The 23,288-nt window shown below is 39.9% G+C and overlaps 1 protein-coding gene across 1 annotated transcript in view; it reads right to left on the reverse strand.

The window, feature by feature from the left end:
- The window catches only part of acox3 (acyl-CoA oxidase 3, pristanoyl), a 33,544-nt gene extending 14,639 nt beyond the window's left edge, over positions 1–18,905 (reverse strand). The window contains exons 1-9 of the mRNA XM_013266255.3: positions 18,756–18,905; positions 17,492–17,634; positions 15,500–15,597; positions 15,256–15,391; positions 14,734–14,808; positions 14,533–14,622; positions 13,033–13,176; positions 10,270–10,358; positions 1,129–1,225 (exon numbers count right to left, since the gene is read on the reverse strand). Coding sequence (XP_013121709.1) covers positions 1,129–1,225; positions 10,270–10,358; positions 13,033–13,176; positions 14,533–14,622; positions 14,734–14,808; positions 15,256–15,391; positions 15,500–15,597; positions 17,492–17,614 — 852 coding nt within the window. The 5' untranslated portion in view covers positions 17,615–17,634; positions 18,756–18,905. The remainder of the gene's footprint in view (positions 1–1,128; positions 1,226–10,269; positions 10,359–13,032; positions 13,177–14,532; positions 14,623–14,733; positions 14,809–15,255; positions 15,392–15,499; positions 15,598–17,491; positions 17,635–18,755) is intronic.
- Between the last annotated feature and the right edge of the window lie 4,383 nt (positions 18,906–23,288).

Raw genomic sequence — 23,288 nt, forward strand, 5'->3', positions numbered from 1 at the left:
CAGTGATACATCTGTTGTCAGGCCTGCAGGTATCAGGCTGTTGTTCTCCTTTATCTCATAGTGGACTGAAATTATTTTTTGGAGTTGCACAAATAATTTGTGTGGCATCAGATTTGATGCAGAACAGCTGATTGTTCTGTAAATAGTTTGAAATGTTTGTTTAAAAAACATCTTGGCTGCATTTTTAGGTAAACAGCTGCAAAAAACTTTGTTGTTTGCATAACTCAGTTACTTTTTTGAAGAAGTAACTATATAATTAATTGCCCAACATTGGTCATTATATCCTGTATTTTGCAGACAGAGTTACAGGACTCTCTCCCAGACCACAGACTCATAATACAAGTCAGAGCTTTATTTAAAAAAGAAAGAAAGAAAGAAAGAAAGTTGTGTTTTCAAAATTGGAGTTCAAGTTATTTTTATTTCCAATAGTGTTAACATACTACACAGGTCATGAACAAGATTTTTTTTTAATTTTCATTGTAAGTGGACTAAAGCAATTAATTAAAAGTAGTCTAACAGAAATGTAAATGCTGTAATTTTATTATTTTAATAAACCATGTAACTTGGATGGATTAGATGCTGGCGTGACCACAGTGCACACGTCTGATGTCACAGTGGTCCAAGGGACGCTCAGGGAGTTTGTGTGTTCGCTCAGACACATGAAAAATTAGAGGGAACATTGGTCCTTATCTTCAACGTATGCTGCTCGGTTGTTTGTTATTTATCCCCAAGGGGCAATTAAAGTCTTCTGATTCTGATTACATGGGTAAATTCAATGGGCAAATAAGACGGAGAAGGAGGGGAGGGGACTCCCAGCAGCTTTCAACCATCGGTTGTCAGAATTGCCGCTCTCAGCCAGCTAAGTGACTGTATCTCTACATTTACTGTTGATATGTGTTGTTAACCGCTTATAATTTCAATAATAATAACAGTTATAAATAATTAGTTAGTTCTTTAAAGAAAGACAGAACATCTCTGAAATAAACCCATTATTCTCTAGAATATGGTTAAAGGTTATATCTAAAAAAGCTAAGGCACAGGAAATCAGGCTGTTGACAAGAGCAGAGTTTTACATTTACGCAACGTCTGAAGCGCCTTCTTTGGCTGCCACTGGAAATCTGCACTGACCTTAAATGGTGTCACGTAGCGACCATCAGGAGTCACATCTCCGGTCTTATTCAGCAGGTTCTCACGTGGGATTCTCACATTGTGGAACATCGCAAATCTGTTGTGAGAGAAAGACGTAAATGTTACAGAAAAGAATTGGTTACAGAGACACAAGAAGACACATGAAAGAGCGAGCCATTCAGTGGATTTCTAATGTTTCTTTGTTTCTGGTGTGCAGGCAGGTCAGGCAGAGATATTTATTGTTGTTGTTGTTGTTGTTGTTGTTGTTGTCATCATCATAAAAAAAAAAATCAATCCAAATTCAAGAAATAAAAAAGAAATGTTACCATTTCATTAAAAAAAATGCTAATTTTGAGTCTTATGGCACCAACACATTTAAAAAAAAAGTTGGGATGGAGGCAACAAAAGACTGTAAAATTAGGTGGTACATTTTCTCAGAAAGTAAAGATTTGCAGAGGCGCACCAGTCTGCAAAAGTTGTGGAACAATTTCTGAATATTGTTAAAATAAAATTGTGAATATTATGAATATTATCATCTACAGGACAAAGTGTTAACAAAAGATTCTGGAGCAGTTTCTTTTGTTAACACTATATTAACAATCCAATATTGGATGACCGTGATCTTTAGGCCCCCAGACAGCACTGGATTATATTCTATTATTTAAAATATAGCGCAGGGCACTGAATTGGGTGATTCCCACAAAGCTGTGGTTAGCAAGTCTAGGTCATATTTTCCAAAACCAAAGAGACCTCGAGGAATAATTTTTTTTTTTTTTTATCATTTTAACACAATTTCACAGTAATTTAACAAAAATTCTCATCACCAATATGTAGTCTGGATCAATTTTTTTATGTTTTCGTTAATGTCATAAAAATCCTTATCATATAAAACAGATACAATTCTGCCAAGCTATGTAAAAATCTCTATATTTATGCCTATATTAATATATATGGTATTTAACCAAAGAAAATATTTGAATTTATTGAAAATTACCGTGTCCACACTAAATGTTTCTCATCACCTGCTCAATAAAAAGTACTGTGTCCCTTTAAACTGACCAGCAGTCCCACAATGCATCTCTTCAGAAAGAAAATCCAAAATGGACATGGGGTCAGTTGTTCCCTCTTCTCTTACTTTGTGATGTTTTTGTAATGTTACTGAATCTTCTGTTATCATTACCGATATGAGATTATTCTCAATACTTTTTTAAATATAAAAAAAATATTTTTATAATTTTATAATGGAGGAGAGCAGCTGGTGGTGGTCATGTTTTAATGACCCGGGCACTTGGAGGGGTTTGTTTCCTGAGGGATGGCAGGGATGAGAAGCAGAGAGATGGTGATCATGTTGCCCTATGTGTGGGAGGGGTGTCGCTTTGTTTCTGTTTGATATTACTGTACACACGGTCTAGAGTCCTGCCCCCCCATTGGTGGAATTTTGGAAGTAGAGCTTTCAAACATGGCTTATTAAAATCCCCAGCAACAATATGGAAGCCCTCTGAGTGCTCTCTCTGCTGTTTACTGATAATAAGTTGGAGGTTGTTGAGTGCTGAGCTAACGGTAGCATGAAGGGGCATGAAAACAATGGTAACTATGGCTACAGTCAGAGGCCATCTCCATTCAGTGCTAAGTCCGGTGAGCAGTGACCTTCTATAATTCTGCTGTTATGGCACCAGTCCTGAAGTACATAAGAACAGAGCCCACCACCCCTTCACTTACTGGAGTCTTTGTTACACTCCTGGCTCGGATTGACTGGTTTTTCATCACAATCCAGTCCTACCTGGGCAAACAGTTACTTATAAAAGTACCAGGTATCAGGTACCATGACCTAGTGGAAAACCCTCAAAAGACTTTAAGGACAACAACCCATGGAGTGTCCGATGGTCTTCTAATCCCAGGTGGGATACTGTGGATCCAATCCGAAGTTAAGTCCGGGTTCAGATTGAGGCCAATGTCTATCAGTTCCTGATGACTTAAAGTGATTAGTGCGTCGCAGAAGGACACAACGACATTTTTTAATTTTAAAGTCTTACTCTTTACTGGAAGCATTAAATTACTTTGGTCAGAAGCACATCGATGGTTTATTATCCCCCATGTGCCGATGTTTACTTATATCTGTGAATAGGCTTTGTTGGTTTTTACAAGGTCTGGGCAAACACACAAACATGATTGGACTTGGAAAGTGGTCTACCTACAGTTGCAGGCCCACCTTGATTTTAATATGATCTCTGAAAAATTTCAATCTGGTTTTAAATCACTACATAGCACTGAGACGGCACTTTTAAGGATTTTTAACGATACTCTTTTAACTCTGGACTCTGGCAGCCCTGCTGCCCTTTTATTGTTGGACTTGTCAGCAGCTTTTGACACGGTCGACCATGACATCCTGTTATCACGGCTAGAATTTCATGCTGGCCTAAAAGGATCTGCCCTACAGTGGTTTCGGTCCTACTTGTCAGAAAGGTCTTTTCATGTCAATATGGGCCCCCATAACTCCAAAATAGCCCCTCTTAAATACGGTGTACCTCAAGGCTCTATTTTGGGTCCTGCCCTGTTTGCACTGTATTTGTTGCCATTGGGCTCCATCTTCTCGCGGTACAGCATTTCATTTCACTGTTTTGCTGATGATTTGCAGATTTATCTACCTTTAAAAGCAGGGTCAGACCATCCCCAGCTCTTATTACGCTGCCTTGACGATGTCAAACAGTGGTTGTCATTAAATTTTTTAAAGCCAAATGAAAATAAAACTGAGGTTGTCATTTTTGGCAACTTTAATCATATCGTTAGCACTCTGGGCCCCCTTTCCTCCTATTGTAAAACACATGTAAAAAACCTTGGTGACTACATTGATGGTTCTTTTAAAATGAATAAGCAGGTGAGTGCAGTAGTTCAGTCCTGCTTCTTTCAGTTAAGACAGCTAGCCAAGGTAAAGTCATACCTCCCGGCTAACATCTTTGAGCATGTTATTCACTTTTTTCTTACTTGCAGATTGGACTACTGCAATTCATTGTATTATGGTCTAGATCAGGCCACCATTCATCGTCTTCAGATGGTTCAAAATGCAGCTGCTCGCCTGCTAACTGGTACCAAACGGAGAGAGCATATAACCCCAGTTTTAGCTTCTTTACACTGGCTTCCTGTCTCCTACAGGATCCAATTTAAACTTTTACTTTTTGTTTAAGATAAGATAAGATAAGATATACCTTTATTAGTCCCACAAGGGGAAAGTCACTTAATGGCGGAGCCCCTCTTTACCTGTCTGAGCTCCTCTCTGCTTATGCTCCAGGAAAAACCATGAGGTTTAGCTCAAAATTAATGCTGTCCACGGACTTGTCTCCAATCTCGTGGTGATAGATCCTTCTCTGTGACAGGTCCCAGACTTTGGAATAGTCTCCCCCTAAATATTAGATCTGCACAAACACTTGAGCAATTTAAATCATTACTAGAGACACATTTTTATGCCCTGGCTTTTAACACACTATGACCCAAGCATTTTGGTCTTATTTTAAATAGTTTTAGTTATTGTTTTAATTCTTTTATTGTCCTATTATTGTTTTATATTGTTATTACTGTATTACATTGTTGCTTTTTAATGCCATTTTTATACTGTTAAGAACTTTGTGCAGCATCGGCTGTTTGAAATGTGCTATATAAATAAACTTGACCTTGACTTTTGCCCTCAGAGCTTTCTGATCTTTCCCTTCCTGGGAGGCGTTCTCACTTGATATTGGCTCTCTGCAGTAGAGTATCACTTACTGTTCCTTTTACAACACATAGTGGTATTTTTGTGAACCTTATCTATGTAGCCAGTTTAATTAATAACTCATATATAACATCTTATTTCAAGTCTAATCTTCATGTGTTTTATCCTGTTCAATCACCTGCTTTTTCACAGTATTCATTCATGGTGTCTATAGGGATTCACCAGCTTAGCTTAGCTCGTAGCCAACTCACTAGCAGCATGGCATCTTCACCTGTCCCTCCTGCACTTTCCTGCTCAGTGCTCCAGATGTTTAGTTACGCCTCAGCCTCCTATAGCCTGTTTAGACTTCTTGAAGCCAGGGTAACTGAATTGGAAATTGGCCAGGTTGTTGCTCTATAAAAAAAACCCTGTGTAAGGCTCGAACATCTTACTGTTCATCACTGGTTATAGAAAAGAACAATCCTCCGTTTCTCTTCAGTACTGTAGCCAGGGTAACAAAAAGTCAGAGCTCTTAACGGCTAATCTTCTTAACTATTGGGTGTCTATATTTAATACTTTTTCAGAGAAATATAATATATAATAATATAGATCCTTCTGCTCTAATGGCAATCTTTGGGGTGATACCTCAAAACATCACTAAGTACTATTCAGTTCTATTGCCTTTGCTTCACTCATTGCAACCATGATATGGTTTTTGGAACTCATGCCCCTTTGAACAAGTTAACTGATACCCTCGGTCCTCTTGCTTCTCATCTTTCTCACGCTGTAGAGAAGCAAGTGTCCACTGTTTTTATCAGTTACATGAAATTGCCAAAGCTAAGCCTTATCTTTCTCCAAGAGACCTACAAACACTTATTCATGCCTTCATCACCTCTAGACTGGACTACTGCAATTTTCTCTATTTGGGTCTTCAACACTCATCTCTTCATTGCTTGCAGTTAGTCCAAAATGCCGCTGCACGTCTTTTAACAGGTTTCGTACTACAGAGTCTATTCAAGCTTTTAAATTGCGTCTTAAAACTCACTTTTTTACTTTGGCTTTTAATTCGAGTTCAGTATGAGTACCATCAGGCCTGTTTTATGTTTTTATTGTTAATTAACTGTCTTCTTATCTATCTGTATTTGTTTCTAATTTATCTACATTTGTTTCTCTATTGTTTTCTCTTGTTTTTAACCGATTGTGAAGCACTTCGGTCAACTCTGTTGTTTTTAAATGTGCTATACCCTCCTAAGACCCGAACTCTTTCATGGCATGAAGTTTTAATTTCTCTTTGCTATTTGGGCTGATTGGGACCTGATGAATGTAAAAGCAAAGAATTGTGGGATTTTTTTTTTTTTACCAGATTTTTGTTTCTGAGAAAAATGAGATCCACATTTGAGGACATTCGCTTTAAATTTTGATAGAACAGTGGCAGTATAATGTCCTCGTAAGTGGATATCAGGCCCTTGTAGAGCAAAATGTAGTATTTTGGTCTAGACAACCCAAAATGTGATGTCCACATATGTGGACGCCAGGTCCTAGGAGGATACAAATCAATTTTGAATTGAATTGAAAGCCGCCTTATACTTTTAAGATGGAAGCAGGAAGCTCCTCCCACACATGAACAGTGGCTTGCAGAGCTCATGAGGTTTTTGCATTTGGAAAATATGAGATATATATTGGCAGGTTCAACCACTAAATTTCTTAAGGCATGGCAGCCATTTCTAATGTACACGGAAACACTTAAAATGACCACCTTATCATGACCTGGTACCATATCTCTATATCACTATCGTAGTTAACTGTACACTGAATGTCCTTTATACATTTTATTTTTATATTTGTGATTGTTGTTGTTGCTGCTGTAGTTTCTTTTGTTTGTTTGTTTTTCTTCTCTTTCTGTTATCTTTTTGGTATTGTAAATATTGAACAGCAAAGTACTGTATGTTCAAAGTTTTGCTATTAACATGCTGCTGTGACTGAAAATAAAATTATTATTTTATTGAAAAAAAACAAAAAAACAATGAAATGTACAACACAATAGGGGAGTGGAGGAAAGAGAAGGAGAACTCTACTCAGACTGAGCTCCTGGTAGGAGATCAGTTCGCCGGTGCAGACAGCAGCATCCAGGAGGCGTTTGGGATGGGGGGGAAGGGGGGTGAGTGGGATGTGTGTATCCTGTGTTTAACTGAGAGAGTGTCCTTCCACCCGGCTGACCAAAAGTAAACAGTCCTACAGCCGACCCAGGGGGGCCTGAAGGGTGCAGCAGAGAGTCAAAACACAGCCCCGTTATCAAAGAGAAAACTTGGTTGTTTTCAGCCAGCCTCGGCCTTGGGGGCCATCCAGCAGCGACGTGGGTAGCCAGATGAGAGAAATGATGTTTGTTTGGTTTAATGCGAACAACTGCATCAAATTTTACAGCTGATCTAAATGTCGATTACTGGTCACCAGGTCTGTCAATTTCCTGTTGAAGAGCCGTGAGCTTCTCCAAGATCTTTTCCATGTTGCATTCAATAAGCACAGTCTGAGTACTCTAAATCATGGAAACCTAATACCAGAACGCATTTGAAAGCCTGGCTGCCTATAGTGTCCAAGTCCTTAGTTCTAGAGAAACTCACTGTTATGATATAATATTTCTTTCCATTGTTATGTCGATGACATTCAAATTTATTTCCCTTTGGGTTTGAATATCAGAGATCCATTGCATACATTGTTTAACTGTCTTCATGATGTGAGAACCTGGCTATCTCAAAACTCTCTAACCTTGAATGACAGTAAAACTGAAGTTATTGTCTTTGACAGCCATATTCCATTGAACCAACTAACTGTTACCCTTGGCCCACTTGCTAGCTACCTCTCCAACGTTGTAAGAGACCTTGGGGTACTCCTGGATAGCTCCTTCAAATTAGAGAAACAAGTATCTACTGTGGTTAAATCCAGCTTCTATCAGCTACGTCAAATTTCTAAAGCTAAGCCTTTCCTCTCCCCCAAGGACCTTGAAAAGCTTATTCATGCATTCATTACCTCTAGATGGACTATTGTAACTCCCTCTATTTAGGCCTCCCTCACTCCTCTCTTCACCAGTTGCAATTAGTACAGAACGCTGCTGCACGCCTTTTATCGGGTGCGAGAATGCATGATCATATGACTCCAGTTTTAGCCAAGTTACACTGGCTTCCTGTGAAATTTCGCATTGATTTTAAAATTCTTTTATTCACTTATAAAATCTTAAATAATACTGCCCCTAGCTATTTAACAGAACTTCCTCATTTGTATAATCCTATAAAAGCACTAAGATCTTCTAACCAGATGCTTTTAATGCAACCTAAGTCTAGGTTGAAAACCAGAGGCGACCGTGCCTTTGCTATTGTAGCTCCTAGACTGTGGAACAACCTCCCTATTCCAATTCGCTCTGCTGAGACTGTTCAGTCTTTTAAATCTCGTTTAAAGACCCATCTTTTTACTCTGGCTTTGATGTAAGATAGTTTGATTATCATTTGGTTGGTTTCTATGTTTGTCTCGTCTTGCGTTGTATTTGTCTTATTTTTTATTTTTTATTTTTTTTATTTGTGAAGCACTTTTAAAAACAACAGTTTTGATCAATGTGCTATATAAATAAATTTTGATTTGATACTCTATGTCAACAGATTATTTGATCACTAAAACAATCGATAGCTGCAGTCCCAGTCTGCATGCTAAAGTATCCTTGGACAAGTTGTTCTCCAATGGATTCATTGGAGTATGAATGTGTGTGAACCAGTCCATTTACCATTTACTGCACTATTTACCTGTTATCTGTAACTAAAACTATTTCTTAACTAAAGAGTTAGAAGAAGAATACAATAGAAAATTCATAAAACTCAAACCAGATCAAGACTAAGAACACAGACAAAGTAGGTCTGGGCAATATGGCCTAAAATCCATATCGCGGTGTAATTTGAAGCATGTGCGGTAATGATATATATCGCGATATATTCTTTTCTTCTGTATACCATATTTTCCACACTATATGGCGCACATCCTTTAATTTTCTCAAAAATCAACAGTGCACCTTATAATCTGGTGCGCCCTATTATGAATTCTGGTTGTGCTTACTGAGCTCGAACCGATTGTATGTGGTACACGGCGCTCAAAAATCTGTCAAAAATGTTTTAGTACGACTTTGGTAAGCTACGAAGCCGCACCACTTGATGGATTGTTTGAGCACTATGGCTACCGTAGTCAGGAGCCTCGCGGAGTAATCTGGGTCCTAAACTCCGTCTTCTTCAGGTCCCAAAGTCAAACAAACACTGCGGCATCACTGAGAGTTAAAAACTGTCTAAATTCTTTCATCTTTAATAATAATAATAACAATAACAATAACAATAACAATAATAATAATAATAGCAGCATGTTCTGACTGAGGGATTTCTGACTAAATTCATACGTACAGCTCTGCTATCACTTCCAACATAAATGAAGACAGAAAACTAAACAGCAGTGACGTTTGTAGGGTTACTGAAGTTGGGCTACCTGGTATATAATGATGTGCTACGTGATCGCTAGCGACACAGCTATGTTAGCATAGCATAAACACAGTGAAGCTGGAGGATGAACTTTATTCCACTCGATAAAAGTTAACGTGAGGGTTCCCGATGGTTAGGGACAAATGCAATCGCCTGGCAGGATGCTGTAAACCAGAGGTGTCAAACTCCAGGCCTCGAGAGCCGGTGTCCTCCAGGTTTTAGATCTGACCCTGGGTCGACACACCTGAATCAAATGATTAGTTCATTACCATTACCTCTGGACAACTTCAAGAAATCTTGAGGAGGTCATTTAGCCATTTAAATCAGCTGTGTTGGATCAAGGACACATCTAAAACCTGCAGGACACGCTTCACCCACAATGTGAGGTTAGTCATTAATATACTGCAACAACATGGGAATAGAACATCTGCGAGAGGATTCAACACTAATGAATCAATGGTACGGAAGTGGAGGAAGTGCAGTTTTTGGCTTTCCTCATATTCCAAAACGTGCTTCGTCTCTTCGCGATTACTGTCGCCCGGCATAATTTGCAGATGATGTTGCTTCAAAACATCAAAACAGCGCTATCGCGGTAGAGCAGTATAGTCAAAATCTCTTGGCCAAATTCATATTGTTTCTACCGTATATCGTTTATACCGCCCACCCCTAAGACATAGTCATACAGTCTAAATGTCAAATGTGTGGTTAAAAAGATTCATGACGATAACTGTAATGTTCCATGTGTATTGTACAGTTTTCCTGTCACTGCCCTTTCAGTACTCTGAAACACTGTGTGTCCAGCAGACCAACATTTATGTCTCTGAATCAATTTCACTCTACCTGTTGACTGGAATAGCCAGTGGGAACATATTTCCACAACATCAAGGGCATCATGTCTTTATTTGCTTGTGTTTTCCATCTTATTTTACAAATGCAGCATTTGCAGTCACCTACCCATTATCCAGTCCATTCTGACCCAGCTTCTTCCCCATGTCTCCGACCAGCACACCAGGCAAAGCCAGCAGGGTCTTGGGATCTCTCACCTGGAGCAGAGTGATTACGGCTTAACTGGCTGTGTGTCAAATAAAACACAAATCTACACAAACATCTGAAAATAACACACAGTATAAGATAACTGCAGTATGACTTTTTTATTTGACCAACTCTGCTGATTATACATGATTTCTAACGCTTTTCGAAATCATGGTGTTCTCAAGTCTTTTCAGACAGTTATCATTTTTAAGAAATAATGAAAATGAAAATAACACACAATTTTTCTTTCATTTAAAATAAATATCTTTTGTATGCATCTTCCTTTTTGTAACGGCCGTGCAGCCCACGTTGTAGGTTATGCACAGTGCACAAGTGAGTGATAGCAGAGAGTCCAGGCAGGGTAGGGTAGGTTGACATGAGTGTCACGGAGGATTTGTGACAGAAGAATAGCAGCAAGAGTGAAAAGGAAAGGTTTATACGATGGAAGTGAGACCTGCTGACAGGATGACAAGCTGGAGGTGGCAGAGTGGAAGATAACAAGGTTTCTTTATTGAGAGTGAACAGAATGGACCAAATTAGAAATGATACAAATTTGAGGTACAGCACAGGTCAAGCATTTTGGAGACAAAATTAGACAGACATGCAAGCAATAGGAAAAGAGGAACCACAGAAAAGATTTACATGTCTTCCAGTAAAGGAAAACATGTAGAGGGCTGGTGTAACAAGAGGATGATAGGGACGGGGCGAGATGGAGGCAGATATCTGCTGTGGTGCTGAAAAAAAAAAAAAAAAAAGGTACTTGAAGGACACCATCTGAGCTTGAAAAATGATCAGGTACTAATGATGGGCAGAGCGAGGCTTCGTGAAACACATTTGTGCTGGAAGTGTACCGAGGTTTCAAAACAATCTGAATCCCATCTCCACAGTGACACCTGCTGGCCAATTTGGTTATTGCAACCCCTTGACAATCTTATTCTGTGACACCGTAACACAGACAAGTCCAGCACAATTCCTAATAAAGCTACTTATTACACCAGACTGTCAATAATGGTGACCACCACACATTTTGGAGACATCCCCGCACAAACAAGGCAAGAAAATATTGAGCCTGTTGCAACTGTAATGAACAGGGATGGGAATTGAGAAAACCGGTTCCCAGTAGTCCGATTCCTTGGAATTGTTAGTCTGCCTATCGATCCCACTTGTTGGTTCTTGCAATCGAACTACAATCAGCTGATTTCAGTCCGCGGGTCAGAGGAGGAAAATAGCGACACAGTCTACAGCGTGGATATGGACATTTACTTTTATTGCACAAAAAGATTGAAATAAACGGTAAAGTAGGAAACTGCATGCAGGACAGAAACAACTGCATTATGTTCCTAACACAACTTTGATTCTTTGCAAGCATCTGCCAATAGAGCATGCTAACGCAAAGCTAGCTAAGAACACAGAGTGAAAGCTGAATGAATGCCGAGCCCAGCAGCCATCTTTCTTTTTGCAGCCAGCTTTGAATTCTACTAAGACAAAGACCTTAGAGATGGAGGTCCTCCTGAGGAATTTGTGCTGGTGTGTGGAGTTGTAGCCTCAGGTTTATACTGTTTTGTTTTGTTTTTTAAATTTTATTGTTAGCTTTTTTACAGAGCAACTTCCAACTAATGTAACAAGTAGTATAATAAATAACTTTTTCCCAGGAGTAATTAAGTAACATACTGCATTACTTTGAAGTAAAGTGTTCTGTGAAATGTGTAACAATGGCTTTTTTAATTAACAATGCTAATCACAACAAAGAGGGGAAACACTTCAACAACCGTGGACACACATCTGACCCACAGCATGGAATTAATCTGCATGACTGTCATTTCTTTCCTGCTGTTTAGCGACGGCGGTGACTCTCAAAACAAAGTGAACAAGAACCCAGTGAGAATCGATAAGAACAGATAAGGTATCGAACTGATAAGTGATATTGATAATGGAATCAGAATCGCTACATTCTTATCAATTCCCATCACCAGTAATGAACAGTGTGCTTCAGCAAAATCCTCCCTCTGTTAACATTTGTGTTGCTCACAATAACTCAATAAAATACAAAACACAAATGATAATATTAAGTTTAGCCACAGGTTTCCAGCCGTTTTAGGACTCAGTCTTTGTTTTTGTTAGCTTGCTCACAGCCCTCAAAACTTTCTAGGAGTTCATGTCATCAGGTTTCCTCTACACACTGTCAAGTAAAGCTATTAGCTGGCATGTGTTAAGTTTTATTTTAAATTAATTTACAATTATATTTAAATGAAAAAATGTAATTTGTTTCCTTCTTTATAAAAAGAAACATTTATTTACAGGGTCTAATTCTGATCAAGTGTAACAGTCCATTTCATGCACGTCCATCAGTTAAATCATCCTCTGCTGAACCCCCCCGAAATCTAGTTCCCTCTGAGTCACGTGACCTGGATGATTTGAACCACACTTCAAGGCACTGTTTGGAAACATCAGCACTTCAGAAGCTCGACACAGTGTCAGAACAGCAGTATTGAGCTTCACATCCCTATCAGTTACTAGAAACTTAGCTGTGAGGTCCCCTATGGCTCTAAACACTGTCGGAGTTGATGGTCTTATTTCAAAAGCTACTTGACAACACAAATGCTCTTGGACTTCCTAATAGTTGCCTTGTACCTTGTGATGTAAGCAGACATTTCTTTAAAGATATTCAAATTCACGAGAACTCACTGGGACAACAAAAGAGTGCAGTCCGTGGCACACCTGATCAGGTGTGTAGAGCTGAGCATACACCACAGCATGGGTAGCAGTTTTTCCCAGGTTCCCCACCCAGAACTTTGCAGCCTCAAAGTCTGGAGAGTTGATCACAAACTCCTACAGAAGAGAAACAGAAATCAGATCCTTCAATTAGTCAAATGAAGAGTCAGCTATTAGAGACTTACACTGTATGACCTAAGGGGTTCTCTCTCAAATGCCCTCATAATTTTAAATTAAAATATTATTTGATTTTATTATTGACCATAAGAGCAGACTATAGCAACCTCCTGAACAGGATCCAGTAACCATCACAGTGGCAAACATCCAAGAAAGAGTCTTCAGCATGAACAGCTGGATAACACCAGGCCCTGATGATCCAAACCCACTGGCTAAAGAAGCAAACTGCACTCCATGAGCACCTGGCAGCACAAATGAACCAGCTGCTATTGGAAAAGACATGCTCAGAAGGGCTGACTAAAGGTGAAACAGCACCTACTGGTAGACAGAGCAGTAGCCCGAGACTGTAAGACCAGACTGACCGACCTGTGCACCGCCTGTATTGACTACAAGAAAGCCTCAATGACTCAATGCCCCACACATGGATCCTGGAATTCTTAGAACTGTACAAGGGAACCCTCAGAGCCTTCACTGGGGATGTGAAGAACAACACTAGAGGCCAACTTCAAGCTAACAGCGTATGCCACTTGTGCACGATCTACCAAGGAGATGCTCTCTCCCCACTGTTCTTCGTAAGCCTGAACCCCCTCGGTGAAGTCATCAAATCTGGCTATGGATACCGACTACGGCATGGAGTAATTGTCAGCCACCTCCTCTACATGGATGACTGTACTCCAAGAGTGAACGAGACATTGATTAACTGATCCATGCCACTAGGATCTACAGCAATGACACTGGAATGTCATTCGAACATGAGAAGTGTAGCCGGATGGTAACAAAAACAGGGAATAATCAGCTAGTCAAAGGAGGACAAGCCCGACTTTAGCATGCATGAAGGGTTTCACCCCAAAGCACCCTGAGACTACACGCTAAGGCAAAGTAAGGTTGCCATGGACTAGTGTGTGTAAAAAACACTTTTCAAGATGAAACTACAAAGATCCATGAGTACATTAGGAAGATGGCCACATCCGATTATGTGTTTAGTGAATTCCTCAGGCAGCAGAAACCCAAGAAAGATGAAGAGTAAGAAGTGGAACCATCATGAAAGAAGAGGCCCCTGCATGGCATGTACAACTGGCAGACAGAAAAAGTGGCTGATATCAAAAAATCCCCAGGAAGTGGTTCCTGTGGTGCTCTGTGAGCATTTGGTGCAGTAACCCCAAAAATGGGAAGTTGGCTCCAGCAGTTCCCAGGAATGACATCCAAAACCATCCAGATAAAGGCTGCCTGCAAGGTGGTGTGTGTGTGTGTGTGTGTGTGTGTGTGTGTGTGTGTTTGTTTTAAGAGTGTACTGACCTGAGTAGAGGGGTCATACTTGGCCGTGGTCCTCATGGCTCTGGTGTTACTGCCATGGCTCAACTCAGTCAATGCAAAGCATCCAAAGATCTATAAGCACATATGTAACTCTATCTAAATCTATACAAAGTTTTATGAACACAATAGTAGATAGTAAGCGGTCGACTCCTTTCTCCTCTTAATAAGGATTCGCTGTCTTACCCTCATGTCTTCAGTGTTTTCAACATATTTCTTATGTCTGCTTGACCCTGAGTTGGCAACAGTTGCTCCAAACATCTGAAACATAAAAGGTTTTAAATCTAACTCACTGACTGAGACGATAAAAGAGAAAAACAAATAAGAACAACTATGTGAAGATATTAAACAAATGAAAGCTTTTCCCCAATTTTAAAAACTTTTAAAGATCTTTATGCAGAATACCCTTTTAGTAATGTTTTGCTAAATGTATCCTGGAGAATAATAATAGTGGCTCAATCCAAAAACTAGAAACTTCCTAATGTTTGTGGAAATTAAAAAACAAACAAAAAACAAACAAACCACACGTTCTATGGTTTACAATTACAGCGTTGCTTGTCGCTTGTTTTAGAGTGAAAACAGGTGTTGCTTTGCAACAATCCCAAGTCATAACCTTTCTTAACATTGCTCAGAAACACAATCTTAGTTATCTCATATAACATACACTCTGTGTGTCTGTGTGAGGACATTTCACTCAAACACAATTACCCCTAGGCTGAGGAAGAGCTTAGCAACCAAGGCCCAGTCATACATGCCCAGACAGTCTTCGAGGTACACCGCTTTCCAGGGATTGGCCATCGCCTCTTCCTTGGTGACAAAGTTGTACCGAAGCAGCTGCTTCATTCTGTGAATTTTCATATGGAGTTTTATTGTCTTTAGAAAGTACCGAATTACAGAACAGAGGACACGACAGGTGCTACATAACTTCAGCTGTAGTTTACCAAGTAGATACCTCAGAAAGTTCACCTCTCTCTTTTTCTCTATGGGCACATCTTCACCAGGCTGACGGGCAAACAGAGGGTCGTTCTCCAGTGTCTTGAACACATGTTGCTATAATGTGGAAATGAGCAGACAGTGTAAGACAAAGTGAAATCCATTTGACAAAATGCTTACTTACGAGTTAATAGTTGATAGCCACGGCTTAATGGAAAAAAAAATATGAACATTGAAAGAGGTGAAATGTCTCCATGTAATCTTGTTTGCATGACATTCATTGTATAATACAGTTGTTTAGGATGAAAAATGTCAATATCACAAAGTTAAAACTAAGCTGATAGCTGCTTGAGCTTTCATAAATTAAAAGTATTTGTCGCATAATTCTGCAGATGAAAGTTGAGCCCTGTGAGCTCTTAAAACATCCAGCGTTTGAAGAAGAGCTGTAAGAAGCTAAAGTGTTAGCCAAAGAGGTTTACGAGCGGTACAGATGTAGCACATTCAAAGGTTGTTCTTGAGCCTGGAAATGGTAACAAGAACGTACAAGAATCCCACATTTATCTTAACATCAACTTATCCTTTATGTTAAGATTTTATTTTGGACAACTTACTTTAGGAACACTAAGGAATACTTCAAAGAACCTCCTTAATCCCACGGACACATGTTCCGTAGAGGAAGCAGAGTCTGGGGGTGAGGGGGGCGACTCATCCTTCAGTAGGGGTGAGGTCACTGAGGTAGTTAAACAAATGCTTAGTGGCAGAGCTCCCGGGGTGGATGAGGTTCACTGAGGTTCCTGAAGGTTCTGGATGTTGTAGAGCTGTCTTGGTTAACACACCTCTCCAATATTGTGTGGAGATACGGGGCGGTTCCTGAGGCGACAGTTCCCATTGGCAGGGAGGGAGACCGAAGGGTGTGCTCCAACTATAGTGGGACCAGTTCATAATTTGAATGGAAGAAGCAAAATGTTCCACTTGGGTGGTCTCAGAATCTTGTCTGGCTTTTCCCAGATGCCCACTCCAGGTCAGGGACGAGTTGCTGCCCCAAGTAGAAGAGTTTAAGTATCTCAGGGTCTTGTTCACGAGTGAGGGGAGCAGGGCATCAACAGACGCAGTGGTGTTGCAGCTGGAGTGATGCGGACCCAGCCCAGGATAAGCAGAGGAAATTGGATAGATGGATGGACTACTCACTTTAAATATTTCATTTCTATATTCAGCCACCAGTTGGCACCACTTTTTACTAAAGTAGGCAGTAATTTCACACTTTACTGTTTTCTGTTTGCTATTGAAATTAGAAGTGTGTGTCACTTTTTATATTGCATAATAGTGAGAGTGTGTGTGTGTGTGTGTGTGTGTGTGTGTGTGTGTGTGTGTGAGAGATGTTTAACTTCAAATCTTCCTTCATAGAAGGCCACACTCTGTGTTATAAACCATCTGAATAATGATAAACAGTGAGTAACCTTTCAATGCTTCAAAGATATCTCGGCAGTAAGAATCAAAAGCAACAGCAGGAAGAAGAAACACGAGAAGCTGGAGAAGTACCAAGCGCTCAGAGAAGAGCTCGAGAAGATGTGGAGGGTGAAGGTAACGGTGGTCCCAGTGGTAATCGGACCAGTCGGTGCAGTGACCCTCAAGCTAGGCGAGTGGCCCCAGCATCTCTCAGGAACAACATCAGATATCTCTGTCCACAAGATAAGATACTGAACCGGACCTGCAAGCTGCGTGTGTGTGTGTGTGTGTGTGTGTGTGCGTGTGTAGGTGTGTGTGTGTGTTGGTCAATAGCTCAGAAGCAGAATCATGGAGAGGTGTGATGGTTTATTCTAAGAGAAGTGAAAATGCAATAATTAAAGGTAAGGATGTAAATATATCATCCTGTCGATGCTCTAAGTGAAAATCTCTTGACGTGTTCTCAGTGGCAAGTAAATACAACAGTTTAGACTTCCCATATAATTTTCCTGATCTTATGCTAATGGTGTTTAATGCACAATGCCATGAGTCCAGCCTGTGATGTCACCTTGAATAGATATATATCCTCTCCATCTATAAAGCGGACCATGTCCTTCCAGTTGAAGGAGGCTTTGTTCCTGTAGACATCGAGTGGGCCGCTGGGGAGGTCAGCCACGTTATGGTTCATCATGTTTTAAGGCACTGTGCACTCTGAAGATACAAGACAAAAAAAAATGGGACAGTAAATGCAAATGAACAGAACTGGTCCTAGCACTGGACCCTGTGAAACTCCATAACTGAGCTCAGTGTGCGACACAGACTGTCTGGTTACAAGAAGAAATAGAAGTCTGTTAGATAGAAACCACTGCAGCACAGAATCTTTAATGCTCACAGCATACTTTAATGTGTGTAATGAAATGTTATGGTCAACAGTATTGAATGCTGCAGTGAGGTCTAGCAGGACAAGCACAGAGATGAGTCCAGTGTCAGAGGCCTTACTAAGAGTTACTGTGCTGTGATGAAAGCTGACTGAAGCGCAGGATCAGATATTTCTTTTAAGAAAGTGTGCAAGTCAGATTAAATGCATTAATGTATACATTTTAGTGGCCTTGAAGATTATTCAATAACATACAAATGTAATGCTGGGTTAAAAATTGTGCATTAATACCTGACAACTAAACTGCACACACGCTTAATTTAAAGTTTAATTTTAATGACAAGTAATTTCTTCGTTGATTTAGTAACACTATGTAGGTACAGGTCAGTCACCCATGGGGAGGCCTACAGTGTTATTCATTGATTGTCTGTTTGCACACAGTCTGATTGTAGATTTGACCAAACTCTATAGCAAAGGTTTTACAGCTAGCATATCAACAATGACTATTGCACTTCAAATATGCTCTTTAGTATCGATATAGGACGTACAGACGTACTTGGTTACGGCTCAAGAACATCACCGACGATCAACGACCAGTGTGACCTTTATACCTTTTTTGTAACCTTATCAGCTGCCAAATGCAGACCAAAGTTCAAAGCTAACAGTCTGTGGACCCGCTAATGCACGTGAAGAAGTTCCACGGCGTTGTTCTCAGCGTCACCTGTTGTGGACTGGCAGGTGTGCAAAACCGGAGAACTGACTAAAGGAAATCTTGAAGGTTGATTCTGTTCATCTGGACGTTTTCATTGGGAGAAACGTTTAGTCACGCATCCAGGTAAGTCCTTCGGTCTGAGCTGACTGCAGGTTTCCCCAACATTATAAAAGTAAAGTCTTCACTTGAATAAGCCTTTAGGTGCATACGTCACGTCACCTCACGTCACGTCTCATATCTTACCGAACGCTGCGGTTGTCACGCCGGACTGTTGCTGGCTTCTCTGTCAGTTTCCCAACTGAACTGTGAGCTACGCGTAAGAAGGTAAGTAGGAAAAATGACGCTTCCTAACAGTGACGACAACACTTCCTCTCTGTATCCTTCAGAATAAAAGTATCCTCTACACTTAATCTCAGCGCAGTGAAAAGTAACATCATTTGTTACATTTTAGGAAATCCATACGGAATCACGTGATCACATCACTTATTACCAACGCTGATGTTACACTGATGTAACACATGTAATACTCGGTAAAATATCACTTTATACGTTTTTTATTACTCTAATCTATTTTATGATGGTGTTTGATAGGTTTGGGTAAACTTGTAATGCAATATTTAAACTGGGAAACTGTCTTACACAGCACACCACAAACATACAACATATTGAGTTTCGCGAGAACATTACCCCAAACCCAAACCCTACAAGTCCCTTTCCTCCCCCTCCCCACCCCCACCCTCCTTACCAACACATATATGCTTTGCACCATAACCACAACATTCCAATGACACCACAGGTTAACGTCATGAATAAGGAGAGAGGTACAATAGGTCAGTGCTTTAAAACAAAAAGAAGAAAATTACATTAACTCGCCTATTGCACATTCCCGAGTAACCTTTTGGTCTGTTTGGGTAATCTTATTTTGAAAAGTCTCCAGAAGCATTCTGTCTGAAGGCTATTCTGAAATACATTTCGAATATTACTTTGAAGGATATTATTACTTGCTTTGAACGTCACCTGTGTGGATTTAAATTGTATCAAATCCATGAATTTAATAACTTGTAAGTTTAAAAAATGATTATTTGTGCGTTCACGAAATCAAACATTATGTATAATTCTTATTGCTCTTTTTTGCATTGTGTATATTTTTTGTAGAGAACTCTTCTAAGTGTTGTCACAGATTCCAACACAATAATTTACAGTGTGCAGTAAGGTGTGTGCAATGTTTTATTGTTCAGGATGTGCTTTGTTTTTTCCAAAGTCCCTGTGGTTTTTGCCATATTGTTACATAGTGTTTGATATACACTGCCGGTCAAAAGTTTGGACACACCTTCTCATTTAATGGTTTTTCTATATTTTCATGAATATTTACATTGTAGATTCTCGCTGAAGGCAGCAAAACTATGAATAAACACATGTGGAATTCTGTAGTAAACAAAAAAGTGTGAAATAACTCATGTTTTATATTTTAGATCCTTTGCTTTGATTCCTGCTTTGCTCACTCTTGGCCTTCTCTCCATGAGCTTCATGAGGTCGTCACCTGAAATGGTTTCCAGCAGTCTTGAAGGAGTTCCCAGAGATGCTGAGCACTTGTTGGTCCTTTGCCTTCACTCTGCGCTCCATCTCATCCCAAACCATCTCCATTGGGGCTACCGTGGCTCAGGGGATTGGGAAGCTCATCTGTAACCGGAAGGTTGCCGGTTCGATCCCCTTGCTCTCTCTGTCCTGGTCGTTGTGTCCTTGGGCAAGACACTTTACCCTACTGGTGTTGGCCAGATGGCGTGATATGGCATCCTCGTTTCTGTCAGTCTGCCCCAGAGCAGCTGTGGCTACAACTGTAGCTTGCCTCCACCAGTGAGTGAATGAATAGTGGAATTGTTAAGCCCTTTGGGTCCCTAGAAAAGCACTATATAAATGCAATCCATTATTTACTATGTTTTTGTTCCAGCTCTATTAAACTTCAGTTCACTAGTGTTTCTGAGTTTGTTGTATATAGTTCTTTGTTGATTATGTTATTTCATTTTTTTGTGTCCAGTTTATTCTAGTCTTGTCTCTATATTTCTTTACCTTCTAACTCCCCAGCCTGCCTGGTCTCTCCATGTCCTGTCCAAGGTTGTCTGGTTTCCCTGGCTGGTAAAGTTTTTCATCTTTATTTCTGGGGTGAACTAAAGATGAAAGCTCCTGGGGTGGCTGTAGCTCCTGCTAACTGATGCATAGTTGTCCAGTTGGTGGCACATATAGTGAGGTGGGCTACCAATCCCTCTGTATTCATCATGCAATGTATTCAGCTTGGATAGTTCCTCTTGAAGAGTGCTAACATGTCCTTGTAGGATCTTACTGGGATGGTGTTTAACGCCAGCTTTGTTAGAGCCTTCGAGCATTCATAAAGACTGTGAAAGCAAAGCAGAAGCCCACCTTTTCCTTTATGCAAGTCTTCCTCCTCTGCAAGACAGCTCAGATTATGCTGCTCCTCGTGCAACCTTGTCCATCTGCCATGCTCTACTGCTACTACTACTTATGATTGAGTGTCTTTACTTGACATTTTGAACTATTCTTTACACAGTTTTCTGTAGTTCATAACAGTTAATAACATTTCCTAAAACACCCAGGAAAAAAACAGATTAGGTGTCCATCTTTCAGTCAACACAACTCAAGCATTTTAAAGGCTTGAACACATCTTACAGCCAGTTGTGGTGTTTACAGCAACACGGCATAGAAAAATACCCTAAATGTTCCTTTAAACACCAACTTACTAAAGTGTAAACAAGTTATTAACTTTACCTTTCTTCAGTGAAAATGAATGAGAAGCATGACTCAAATTTCAATAAATGAAATATTTCTACATATCTTCATATTTTGTCAGTGTTATTGTTATTACGGAATACAGAGTCCCTTGTAGTTTTTCAGTCTTTGTCTTACTCTTCAGAGGACAAATGTCAGTGTCTGTCTTATAGATTTCTTCATAACATACTGCTAGATGTGTGTCTTTAATGCTAAAGAGTGTCTTATCTGTGATTGTCATCTTGACAATCGGGCGCGTGCAGGTTACAGAAACTTCAGCAGGTCCAAGTTCAATTATCAGTATCAGAAATACATGACACCAGGATTTTCCAGTTACTGATTAATTTAATCGCTGCCTGGCACTTTAACATCACTGTCATCAAACTGTGCAAAATGCATCATATTGTACAAACAAGCATGCATCACATCATACAGACGGCACAAATTAAACTATAAATGTGTGCAACACTAAAACATGCCCCCAGGCAACACAAAATGTAAACATATTTACATTTTCTCATGTAGTGTTAACACAAAAAATTATTATTCATAAAAATAGGCTTACTGAAAATTGTATTTAAACAAAACAGACATGCAATAATGTCATAATAATTATGGCAGTTAAAAATATACAAAATCGCTGGGGGAAATGGGGCTCCAGAGGTAAAGGGAGGCAATCCAGGGAAGGTCTGAACACAGGAAACAACAAAGAAAGTTCCTTTAAGGCAAATATACAGGCTAAGGTTCCCAGTAATGTCTACCCAGAATGAGTGTCACTCAGGAGCACAGACAACACCAAACGATCACAGAAAGACGGGAAAGATAGAAACTGAAGCGGAGAGAAAGAGAGAAGACAAACCCTAGCAACATCAGCTCGGGAGAACTGAGGCAGCATGACAGATTACGTTTAGTTGAACAAGTCTCAGCAAAGGACTATAGCAAGTATACTTTGAAAGAACTATAGAACATTCTCTGAAAGACTGTATTGCTCTAATGAATATATTTCTATAGTTTATTGCCGAGAAAAAAAAAAAGGTCTCTGATTATTCTGTGCGTTTACTGCTCATGTAACCTAAAGTTCAAAAGGGTAAATTCATCATTTAGATATATAACAATATAGATAACAGACTCCGATGGCCCGTCTCAGCAGAACGGAGCTCCAGCTGTGAAAGGAATTAGAGCAGGATCCCCCCGAGCCTAGATGCTGGTGGTGGAGATGAAGGTGGCTTGAATGGAGCTTGAGTGATGAGAGGTGGAGATGAGGTGGATTGGACAAAATGCGTCTGCAAAAGACAGATGCACAGTAAGATCTCAAGTACACAGCATGAATGCTGATTGGCCTGGAGAAGGTAATTAGCCTAGACACACAAACAGCTTAACACTGTGGGAAAGTCAAGGTGATAAACCTTAGATTTAGCCAGCAGCACCTGAGAGAGCGGACAGATGTAGGCCATAAATCTTCCTAATTGAATTTACACATAAGACTCATATATGTTTGTCATACTTTTGGGGACAAGCCATCCAAAAGCCACTTAGAGCAGCCTTCATGTCACCAGCGGCCTGGATGTCAATCTTCCAGTGGCATGACAGTGCATGGAGTGATGAACAGCTTGGCAGCCTCACAAATATGAATAAAATATCACAATTGCCCCCTAGTGGCTTGCTGCAGTACAGGTATGATTCTTTTAACACTGACAAAGGCTGAGAAATAACTTAAATTTGGAAGGATGCAATCAAGAACGGGAGCAAAGCACCTTCATGCTTAACAAGAAGGAAACCAACATCAGTGTGATGAAATGAGTCAATGGAGTCCTAAAACATAAAAGTATAATCATGATATTACTACTAAAGCCCATTTATAAGTTCAACAACATAGTGGGGCCAGAGGAGGAGCACACAAAGGCACATGAAGAAAGCTGTACATTAGTTAGAAATCCTTAAGGAAAGTAAACAGACAGACTTTTTTTTTTTTTTTTAATCTGTGTAGTGTCTTCT

This window comes from Oreochromis niloticus, linkage group LG3 (assembly GCF_001858045.2).
Source record: "Oreochromis niloticus isolate F11D_XX linkage group LG3, O_niloticus_UMD_NMBU, whole genome shotgun sequence".
Classification (NCBI taxonomy): Eukaryota; Metazoa; Chordata; class Actinopteri; order Cichliformes; family Cichlidae; genus Oreochromis; species Oreochromis niloticus.